This window comes from Manis pentadactyla, chromosome X (assembly GCF_030020395.1).
Source record: "Manis pentadactyla isolate mManPen7 chromosome X, mManPen7.hap1, whole genome shotgun sequence".
Classification (NCBI taxonomy): domain Eukaryota; kingdom Metazoa; phylum Chordata; class Mammalia; order Pholidota; family Manidae; genus Manis; species Manis pentadactyla.
This window is the reverse complement of record NC_080038.1, coordinates 30,256,216-30,268,391: the sequence shown is the minus strand read 5'-3', so window position 1 is coordinate 30,268,391 and position 12,176 is coordinate 30,256,216. Positions and strand designations below refer to the sequence as shown.

General features: G+C 34.6%; 1 protein-coding gene across 1 annotated transcript in view; it reads right to left on the bottom strand.

Moving 5' to 3' along the window:
- Nucleotides 1-12,176, bottom strand: part of CFAP47 (cilia and flagella associated protein 47) — a 510,608-nt gene that overhangs the window by 110,144 nt on the left and 388,288 nt on the right. The window contains exons 55-56 of the mRNA XM_057495502.1: nucleotides 10,763-10,867; nucleotides 6,741-6,897 (exon numbers count right to left, since the gene is read on the bottom strand). Of these exons, the coding sequence (XP_057351485.1) occupies nucleotides 6,741-6,897; nucleotides 10,763-10,867 (262 nt within the window). The remainder of the gene's footprint in view (nucleotides 1-6,740; nucleotides 6,898-10,762; nucleotides 10,868-12,176) is intronic.

Here is a 12,176-nt window from a genome sequence, read left to right as displayed (position 1 = left end):
TACACATCAGTGGTCAAAGAATCACAGAATCTCTAGCTAGAAGCAACCTTATAGATTACCTGGTACATCCCCCTGTTATTTAGGAGATGCAGAATCCAAAAGAATAAAAGTTCCTTGCCCGAGGTCACACACCTTGTGTCTTCGGAATTTAGATACCCACACATATTTATACATTGAATGTTCTGTGATTAAATGTGGTAGTATGATGAGGATTTGAAAACGATAAAAGCTGAGATGTTAAAGATAAAAAAAGATTCATGAGTCTGTATTCATAGTTAAAATAAAAAGGGTGGGGGTTGGGAAGAGAGAAGTGGAGAAAAAGTTTTTCTTTAGCATAAGAATCAGAGCTAATAAAAAATAGCAAGGATGACAGACGTATAATTGATAGGATACTAAATGGATACTAAAATGACCAAATGCAAGGTTGTAAGAAAGAAGGTTATTCACATTGTCTTAAATTATCACCCTCCAAATTATTTATAAGGGGGAGAGATGACGTTTATAATATAAAGATTTGGCACACACAACCTTAACCAAGTGATTAAACGTAGCATCTCCAATAATGGGATGTTGTGCCTCCTGATGTGTGCAGTGAGTACACAATAAATGATTCTTACCAAAATGTTTAGTTTGAACTTAATACTGAAGAAAGATGAAATAAATCAAAGTAGATAAATGCAATGTAATATTAGAGAGCTCTGAATAGATTTAGGTAGCTCTATATGTCCTAATACGGAATGATTTCCAAGATATGTAACGTGAAATAAAGACACAGAATGTTTTGAACAGAAAACAACAACAAAGAAATCCATAACATGCAGTATTCTACAAGACAATGGGCCTGGACTCTTTAAAATGCAAGTATCATAAAAGACATAACAAGGTGGGAGGGAATTTTCAGGTGAAATGAGACTTAAGCAATATGATAACTGAATTCACGCACAATCCGTGATTGCTTCTCAACTGGGTAAAAAGATACAATTTAAAAAAATTGGAAGGAACATTTTGGGGACAAATGGAAAAGTTTTACTGTGAAGCGTATATTAAATAATATTAATATATCTATGTTAAATCTTTGTGTATGATAGTGGCATTGTAGTTATGTTGTAGAAAATCTTTTTTCTAAGGCCATACATGATTTAGAGAAGAAATTATGTCTATTGATAGAGACAGGATGTAAAGAATGGTTCCCCAAAGTTAAGAATTGATGAAATAGGTGAATCTGTATGGAAAGTATAGGGCTAATCATTGTACCGGGCTCTCCTTCAGGTGTGAAATGTTTCAAAATAAAAAGTTGTGTCTTGAGGGGAGGGAGGTGATAAAAAACTAAATGGCCAAAGAAAAAAAAAGAAAATTAAAAACTAAAATTTATTCCTACAGATTTAATTAAATGGAACCATATTTTACTTTAAGATGGGATTTGCTTAAGCTGAACTATCTTGGATCATGGGAAAAACATTATATATTATATTTATATTTAATTCTTTATGAAAAGGAGATAAGCTCTATAGATATTAAATACATGAGCTGAAAATGCTACATGTACATATTTCACAAGTGAATATACCTACATTGAAGTGAATGCTGAAAAATATTTTCTAATTGAGGTGTACGATTTTAAAATATACTTTGAAACCACTGTACACAGAGCAGTATTTCTGAGAGTGCGGCCTTCTGACAGCCTACGCTGGAATAAGCTGTGATGGCTCAGATGGTAGGGTTTTGCCCCAGACATAATGAAGATCAACTGAGTGTGGACCTGGGAATCTAAATTTTGATGAGTTCCTATAATTGTTGTTTACTGAATTCTGAGAGCTACTAAACAAGAAAAAAAAAAGGAGTCCCAAAGATTAGGACTCCCAAACAGGATTTAAAAATAATTAAAGTATTTGTAAGCAAGTTGAGTCTCAGATTACTTGTCTGAAAAGTGGCTATGACAATAATTTTACACCTACCTTTCTGCAGTACAAAAATGTGAGCTATTTGTTATGAGCGAAACAAAGACGATCCAATTACACTAAGGTATAAAGAGACTGCTTTGTATTTGGTACTCTAACTTCCCTGCACGCCAATCTCAAATCTCCCAGTACTGTTTATTTACTGATTCAAATATTTAAATAATTGATAGTCTGAATTTAGGAGAGATTTTGAGAATGTGGGAGTTCTTATACCTATTTATCTCTCTTTTTATGTGTAAAGCTTTGCACACCCTGATTGGCAATTTACAGTGATCATTACATATTTAACATAAATATTTATTCAACTCTAGAGGCACTTCAGATAAGATTCAGAGGGCCTCCAGGGACAAGAATTTCATAAACAAATTCTACCATGTGAAATAAAGTATATTTGCCTCTTTGTGTCCTGTATGATTAACATGCCATAAATACGCTATGTTGTGTGTTTTGTTACTTTAGTGCTGGTGAACACTCTGGTCAAAATTAACCCTGAGTCAAAAACAACTCAACACAGTATTCTGTTTACATTTATCAACCCTCAAAATGGAAGCTGATATTTGTAAAATTCATACATTATGTTAATTGGTATGCATACCTTTATCCCTAGTGCCATTTTGTTTTGCTGTTACATAAAATTACTGGAAGTTTTATGGAAAAGAATCCACTTATATTTAAACATCTGAATCAAATCACTAATATTGGATTTAAATTTCAATTAAGTAAAAGGAGTAAATAATCTCAAGACTACAGTTACTTCAGTAGAATAGTAATCAAAGCAGCTACTTTGCATGCATTGATTACTGCTTCATTCATTTATGCAACTTTTAGGTATATAATCCACAGTGATATTTCAGAAGTAGAATACCACACAAAATCAAAATACAATATGTATATGTATGTATGTGCATTCCAAATATAAAGGAGTTCTGAAATGTGCATGTGACAGTTTTCAGCACCAAATAGATACTCAGTAGTCACTGACTAAATATTCAACTCCTGCTTTATCAACATATATGCCAACACTGAAATACTCATTAAGGTAGGAATAAAGCTATGAGTTCATGTCATCCCTGCCATTAACAAGCACACAAATTAGCAGGTTTGGAATATGGTTATATGAGCCAGTGCACACACATACATATAATGGAGATGTGCCCTTAAATTCTTAATATGTACATCAGGTCCTAATTTCTAATGTTTTAATTCAGATCCTTACTTTCCATTCCTGGCCACCTTCCCTTTTCAACCTCTATTCCAGCTAGCAGGGTGGAAACCTGACAGCAGGGGGCAGGGGTGGAGGACAGAATACTGATGAGAAAGAATTGTGGGAATTGAGTCCATGGATACCAGTCACTGAGCAAGGGTACGTGTCCAGGATGAACAAGGAGACCAAGATGAGAAATGCAAGCATGTATGGATCAGGCTAAGCCCGGGTCTGATGGCAGAATTAAAAAGATAAAGGAGACACCCAAGAGCTGAGAAAATGTGTAAGGAGTGGCAGCCAGGGGCATGTCTTCAGGTGCTTGGATAGGATGGAGGCAGGCCTCTTTCCCTGAAATCTGAGTGGAGGAAGCAAAAAGAGGAGTCATTCTTTAGAGCCTCATCAGTATGGGGCTTTATAAGCATCATCTGTAAGCACACAGTTCAGAATGACAAGCGGTCTTGGAGAAGACAGCTAGGCAGGTCCAAGCCCCTGCTGCATCACTTACTCATTACAATGGCTTTGAGAAATCTCTAAGCCTCAGGTTCTACACCTGAAAAGCCTAAGAATTTTTTTTTTTTTTTTATGATTGAGCACAGTCACGTTTATAGAGCTCAACTGTGGAACATAGTGGGTGTATAACAAATCCTAGCTTCCTCAGCTATTTGAAAGCTTTTTGGTAGCATCCTGCTCCTCATGGGACTCATTAATGGTCTGCTTGGGAGACATCTCTGCTATTTTCCTGGTGTTCAGGCCAACTCCTCTTGGGCCACTCTATCTCATTCACCTTTAGAAGCTGGCATGGATTAAGATATGAATAAACCCCTGAAAAACAACCTTTTCAATACCTTACCTTGCATAATGTTCAATTGAAAGACCTTGAGACACACAATAGAATTAAAGAACTAAAATTTAATTAAATGGAATTAAAATAGTCTTTGAATGTCAAAGGGCAATGCTTTTGAGAGAAGTGATTAAATGGAAAGAGCCAAGACATCAGCAGAAGGAAAGACATTAAATTGGGCAATCTAAAAGGTCAAATGAGTATGCAATTCTAAAAATGTTGCTTTCTAGGCAAAATAATGATTTTTAAAAGGTATTTTTATCTCTCTCTCTCTATCAGTTCTATCATCTACCTACCTATTGAAAGAGAAACAAGGAATGCAGGATCTGAAATACGTACGGTGAGATCTCTCTCACTCATCAGTCACCCTCTTGGTGTTACATTATTTAGTCTTCTAATAAACTTCCCTAAGGGATCTCCGTGAGTGCCACAGCACCTGCAGGAACATATACATCTTCTTTTGAAAGACAGCAAGGGATTAATTAGTCATATCATGAAATAATTTCCAGATATTTACAAATAAATATTTCAATGAGACAGTACTAATTTAGCACCATTTTTAAAGAGTTTATTTGGCATATATGTTAAACATTTTTATTCTTCTTGTCAGGCATGTGTCTTTGTGGCCCTTCAATAATTCAGGCCAAATTATGAGGTCTAGTCGCAACTAATAAGGAATATGAATACAAGGAGACATGTGCATGGTGGTAGAAAAGAAGAATCCACAAAAGAAAGGAGGAGGTTTTGACACACAGAGACTTCCTCAGCAAGAAAAGGAAAGGAGGAATCTTTGCATAAAGTAAAAGGAGAAAGTGGAAGAGAGAAAGATATGAGGTCAATATCTTTCTTTGTCTCTTGTCTCTTTGGGTTGAAGGAAAAAGGGGGAGAACCTGACAGTCTGAACATTTAACCAAAGAGAGAGTTACTTTACTTAAAAGACCATTTTCAACTACAAGGCTAACAAGTCTTTGTCCAACTTACTGATTTTTCCTGTTGTATGGCAGAAAGAATTTTAGATCAACTAAATTAAGAAGCCACAAATTATTTCACAATTTATTTTTAATGTGAAAATCTTTATCCAATATTGTTTTTTACAACACTCTCAGAGTTATAAAGTGGTTTGACTACAACTGCCTTGAAAATTCCTTCCCTGGACAGACCCACTTGTCATTCTTGTGTACTTCTGAGCCCTACAACTGGTATAAACTGCACAGACACATATTTTCCTGGTACCTATCTATATTTTTGGTTTCCAATCCCAGCCAAATACAATATCGTTTATGTTTCAGTTTTGCAGCTCCATCTTCGTTTTGCACCAGCAGTTTCTTCAAACCGGTATACCACTTTCAGATCTCCTACTGTATCTCCTTTCCTCAGCAGATGAAAAGGTAAGCTTACTGTTCTTAATTCCAAAGCCCCTCTACCACCTAACAACTCATCTACATTCACATTTGCTTTATCTTACTCCACCTGCCCAACGGTAGAAATGCCCCTCATGTTTATGGCTCTTCCTCTACCCCAACTCTGATCTCAATCCCCCCAGAGCCTTAGCCATAGCGCTACCCCTTCCTCCTTCACAGTTTTAACTCCTGCTAAACCCTGGCTTCTTCCCTCTGCTTCTACATATGCTCAAGTCTGTTCCGTATTAAAATGCTGACGTCCCCGAGCCTGCAATCAACTTTTACTAAATACTGCGATGTCTCTCCTCCTCATCACAGCCAAAGTATTCATAAGGGAATTTTACATTAGATGACATTATGTTCCTAGTCTTTCATAATTATTTCATGCCCAAAGGATGAAGAGATGAACAGCAAAGATGAAAACGCCAACTGGTAAATAAATGATAGTGTTCCACTTCAGCATTATTCAAAAAATAGTGAATTTGCAAAGATGATAAAATACAATTTCCCCCCAATCACACTGATGGAGATTAAGAATAATGGTACTAGTTAGGGCTTATAAGGTACAGGAAAATAGGTAATGTCTGTTATATACTTCTGATGGCAGCATGAACTGCAATAGTAGAAAGATTTTGGAGAGTAAGTTCGTTATTTATACCAAAAACCTTAACATGTGTATTCTTTTTATCCCCAAAGTTGAGCCACATAAAATGGATCACAGTAATAGTAGTAGTAGTAGTAGTAGTGGTAGTAGTAATTTAGTAGTAGTAATAGTAGTAATAGTAATAGTTTCAGAAAACCCATGAGCTTATTTCTACTTCAGTCCCACATTTGGTCATTAAATAAAAAGTGATAAAAAAAACACACAATCTAATTAAAAACATGCGTCCTCAATATGACATAAAAAAAGAAACAAGCTTGGTTAGAGGTAAAATTTAATCCAACTGTGATATTTATAAAGAAAAGAGGGAAATTAAACAGTCATAACACTTGAATATCTATAAACATTAAGGAATTAGCATTCACATATTTAAATAACAAGATAATTTAAAAAATCTACTAATTTACATATTTGGCTTTACAGATAAAATGGGAAGAACATGACTTGGTACACAGATTTCCAATTTCTGATTCTGGGTCCACCATTTAGAGACTATGATTTCAGCCAAGATACTGTATCTCTCACACCATACGTTTTCTCTTTTATAAAATGATGCTGTTGAACTAATGGATCTCTAAAGTATCCTCTACCTCTAAAATGCTTTGATTCCATGATAAAACAAGTTTGGTTAATGATTACAAAATAACGTATGTAAAGTATAAGAAAAATAACTTACTTGTTAGTACGATATTGACTAAGACATCTTCCTGGGTAGGGTTTTGGAAAGATACAACGATAGATGTATGGAGATGGAGGTATGTGGTTACTCTTTCTATATCTAGAGGCTGGGGGAATAATCCCACTCCAGACAGGCAGAATTTCCATTCTTTAAACTGTTTAAAGATAAACATTTATAACATATATGCTCTAATTGCATACATTTTATTTACAACACTTAATAAATGTAACACACATAAAAATTTTGTCAAATTAGAAAACTCCTATTAATATTTAACATGCATTCTTTTATCTTTCCTTTCTTTTCCAAATTCCCTTTGATCTTATTGAAAAATCAATGTGTCTTTACATTGAAAAAAAAAGAGGGCAAAAGACCAGTATTCAAATATTAAACATCTGCGATGCACACCAGGTTATTGGAAACACAACAGAGAATCTTAATGCATTTTCTGCTCAAGGTGTTTTAAAAATCAGTTTGTCTAACCAATTGGGTACTAAATACTGCATGAAGTTTCCAAAATTTCAGGGTGAATTTCAAGTGAAATTCAGAGAGTTATCACATGAAGGCAAAAAAAGGTGAGGTAAAGATGGAAGTCCCATTAAGATGCTGTATGCCACATTATTTATCCCCCTCATCTAAGACAGACTATGTTATATGGAAGAATGGCTCAAAAATTATGTGAAGGAGACTGACGGGGCCATTTTTCTCATCTAAGTTTCATAAGCCTGCACAGCTGTCTGAAGAGGTTCCTTTTGAATTCATGTAGAAGAAAAGTCCTCTGAGATTATATTCTGTGACTCACACTGCCCTGAACACTTTGCAAATGCTACAAATTAACCAAGTCATTTTAAAAAATAAAAACCAATGAACAAGGACCCAGTTGATAATGTCTCAAACTACAGATGTTTCCTGCTCTAAATTCTGATACAAAGAGAGAAACTTGTTTTAAGATAGTTTCAAAGTAGGATAGGTGGTGACAGGAAATCCATACAATGCTATCTCTGAGTAGGGAGGATTTAAAGCAAGTTTTACCTGCATTTTGTCTTCAAATGGCTATATTACTTTTAGAGATTCTACTAGCATAAATTCACTATATTTTCAGTGATGATGTCTTAACTTGATTACATAGGACTGGAGTCAAGCATAAGGGTTCAATTAAATTAACAGCTGCTTTATGTAAATTACTTACTTTTGGCCAGTTAATAAAATAAATCCTAAATGACAGAAATGAGGGAATGAATCAAACCAGAAAAACAAGATGGTCATGTTTTTGTACTGCAACAAGTTGTCTGGAACCCTGGAGCTTCTAAGTTAAACCACATCCCACCATTATTGAACACTAGTATCCAACAATTGCCGTAGTATTGCTTACATTGTCCTCTTGGGTTCAGAGAGGGAAATTTTAAAGTATCCCAATGAACATGTACATTTAAAAAAAGTAACACTTTTGGCCTGTCTTTATCTCAAACTTCTTTGAAAGGACACAAAACAAAACCTTTCAAGATCCATTCCCATGTTCCTGAAAGATATACAAGTGGAGGTTAAAGAGAGTAAATGAGCAAAGATGAAGAGCATTAGAGCTCGCTGAGAATCAACAGTTTTCCACAGACACAGGCGGCAAGGATCAGAGACTCATGCTGGGTAATAAAACCACTCTCCCTTTGTCTTCTTCCTTCTTTTTGGCTATTCTGACCTTTAGATGCACTGGTTCACACAATAAAGTATGAATGAAATAAATAATGGAAACTATTTGAAAATGAAAAGGAAAGAAAAAAAAAACCAAGGAAGAAAAAGCTCAGCACATAATGTTTGGTACCAAAAAGAAGGCCTGATCCCCACACTGGCTGCTTGCTACTGCTCCCCTTATACTGTTACGCAGCAACCCAACCTCATTTAGAGACTCTGGCAGCATAATGTGAATTCGTGATATCTGCACTTGGGATGTCCTGATCAAATTAATCTTGGGATTCAAAATCTGCACAATTTTAGCCAATAGTTAGATTTTTGCAATGCAGGACTCTTCACATGGATCCAAACTAGAAACAAATAATAATTTACAGCCATTTCCTTAAGTTCAGCAAACAGTAACCATCAGAAACTGCTAAAACTTATTCTATAAGAACTGCCACTACCAGATGTTAGATTAATCAGCTACTTGGTTGTGTGTGTCAGTTCAAATATATTTGTCACTGAAATCAACAAAGAGAAATCTATGAGTTTTCTCTTAATGGTTAAGAGTTATTACAAACACTTAGACTTAGAAAAGTAAACCCTGTAACTTTATTTTTGAAAATACTTCTTTACATGTCTACACATACACAGTGTATATTGTATTTCCAAAAGTTCATTCAATTAATACTTTATGATGAACTGGTTTTGCTTGCAAAGATGTCGACTGGATGAATTAAATAAAAGAGGAAGATCTGAACGATTATGAGATGAAAAAGAAAGAAAAAAGAAAGGCAGAAAAAGAAAAACGAAAGGCAAGAAAAATCACAGCGGTTAGGGCAATACACTGAAAAGGTTGAGGGGGTCTGGATCCGGCAGCTGAAAGGATGAATTATTGATTTAAGTCGAACCACAGATGAATCCTTGGAGATTCGCTACGACATGGAAGGAGATGCTCAGAATGCCTGATATGAAGCACCAGTGTTAAAATGATTTACAAAAGGTTTGTGTAGATTACTTACTTGTTCATGTTCATTTGTGTTTCATAAAAAGTTTTTCTTTCAACATCTGTGCCAGGATTTTCTAAAGCCATTAGGATGTGTAACTGATAATTCTCCTGCTGCTGTGTCAGACTATCCTTGAGTTTGATATAATTTCCATCAGAAAAGCAAGCAACTAAATTGTTTCCAATAATTATGAAGGGGCTAACTCTGCTGTGAAGCAATGATTTAAAAGATCTGACTTGTTCAAATTATTTTTATAAAAGATTATAAAAGTCCATCTGTATGAACATTACTGTTTGTTTTCTTTAATATTTTTGAGAGTCAAGCATATTTCCATAGTACTGCTTCAGGCCACGTGTAAGTCAGTAATCATGTAGGAAACTTAATAGCCTCAAATTTTTTTTTCTAAAAGTAAACCGCACATTTTTGGAAAAAGGACACTTCAGTCACCCACTGAAGTGACATGGACCCTTACATTATATTTGATTCCACTTCTTCTAAGATGGCAGGACTTTGAAATTTCTCTGGGGTTCCCTAGGATTTAAAGTACCTATCTCCTTTTACTTTCACCCTTCTGGAAAAGTGAAAAAAATGATAATAAATGTACAAAGTTATGTAAAATATTAATTGGCAGTAAAAGCATTATAATTGCTTGGCAATTTGTGGGTAGCAATAAAAATAGTCATGAAGATGAACTGAAGCCTGAGTTTAGGTCTGGGTTCATCCTCTTACTACTTGCCTGATCTTAATTTTTCTGTGTCTGTTTCCTGATCTGTAATATGAGGTTGATTATACTTCCACTATAGAACTCTGGATTGAGATAATTCTTAGAACAGCATGTAGCAAGTGTAGAGATGCTTAAAAAATGATTAACTGTTATGGTTTTAAAAAAGTATTATTACTTAGGAACACCATACAGATGAAACAGAATGAAAAAATAACACAATATCTGTAGGATCACATTTTCCAGAACTGTATATTTAAGTTCATGGAAATTTCAGTAGTAAAACCCAAGTCAGAAAATTAACATACATGCCAGCAATTTGGCATTTACATTAAAATAACTATGCTTTAAACCTGAGTGCATATTCTCTTTAATTCAAGCAATCTACGGGTTTAAAAATGCCTTGTTTAGATGTCTGCACAATGTATATTTCCAAAATTCCATTTAATCAATAATTTACAATGAACTTGTGTTATGTGCAAAAGATGTGAACGAGATGAATTAGGCTTACTTATTTATTGTAAATTTTGTTTTTTTTGTTGTAAATTTTATTGTGAAAGTTTATTTACATGTTTCTTTGAAATTTAATTAACATGATTTGGGCCAACAACACACTATCATACCTGAGTACAGTGGAAGATGATAGAAGCTTGATGACCAGTTCTTCCAAGAGCAGAAGGAAAAAAGTGGACAAAAACCTCTTTGGTGGAGGAAGGAGGTAAGATCAGCTGTGTAAATTCAGAAAGGAGAAAAAGAGAAACAAAAATCAATACTTTCCTTTGAGTAAGCATCTTTGTGTGCTAAGTATGTGCCAGGTTGATATTCTTAGGATTAATGTGTTGCCTTGTACACATTATCCATTCTCCGTGCCTGTTTGGTGAATATTGGTAAAAACAGCCCATGGTAAACAGTGTTTAGCAGTGCTAATGCCATGTTCTTCCCTAGACAATAACCACATGGAGTTACTCTATAAAAGGAAATCAGGATTAATTTTTAAAGCTGAGTTAGAACCTCCAATAATAGAAATATGCATTTTATTTAAGAACCCATATTATATTGTCCATCCCAAGATACATATCAAACCACTGGGAATCTAACTTGTAGCCTTGGTGATATAAAAAGAAATGAACTGATTCTGAGCATAAGTGCACGATATGCTTCTTTAGTGTATGATGAGGGTTTCCTTTTTGTCCTATCACATACACTCAAGGTGTGACCGGCTGGCATATGGGGAGTATGAACAGTATTGGCTTGAGTTACCTCTTTAGAGACTGGGAAAGAAGCCAGCAACTCTATAACAATATATTGAGGGCTTGAGCATCTTATGTAATCAAAATGATGCACTGTGAATAATATGATATTTAATATCAACACTTGTAGAATAATAGAACAAGCGGCAGATGTCTTAAAAGTCAATTATGTTTTCACTAATGTATTTTGCCAGATAACTTTTGCAAATATGTTTTATCTCAGGCTGGTCTCCCTCTAATACCTTGAATGTTTCAAGGTTATAACTTATGCACGCTTAAGGAGTGTAAACTAATTTAATGTCCTTAGCAAAAAAATGAAAAAGAAATGTTGCACTTCATACACTCTTTCAATTTAGTATATGAAAAATATTTTCTCTATATATACATGTAGATATATATATATATATATATACACACACACATATATATATGAAGGAAATCATCTGTTTCATTGGGCAAACCATATAATACTACATTAACTGGAATTTTATTTCTTGTTCTTCCACTGACTAACAATGTGGTTTAAGTATTTTAGCCTTTCTGGCCTCAAATTCCTTTTCTACAAATATATGTCAGAGGCATGTGGTAAAGGCTGAGGTATGTATACAACAAAGCAGTAACTCAATAAAATTCCTTTATTTCCACCTAAAATTCACTGAAATTTACTGTAAAATGTATCTCCCATGGTTTCAAGGAAAGATAAACAGCATTGGTTGGAATTTCACTGCAGCAAACCTACTGGTTTAGTGTAATGGTATATATACCTATTTAATATATTAAATGTAGG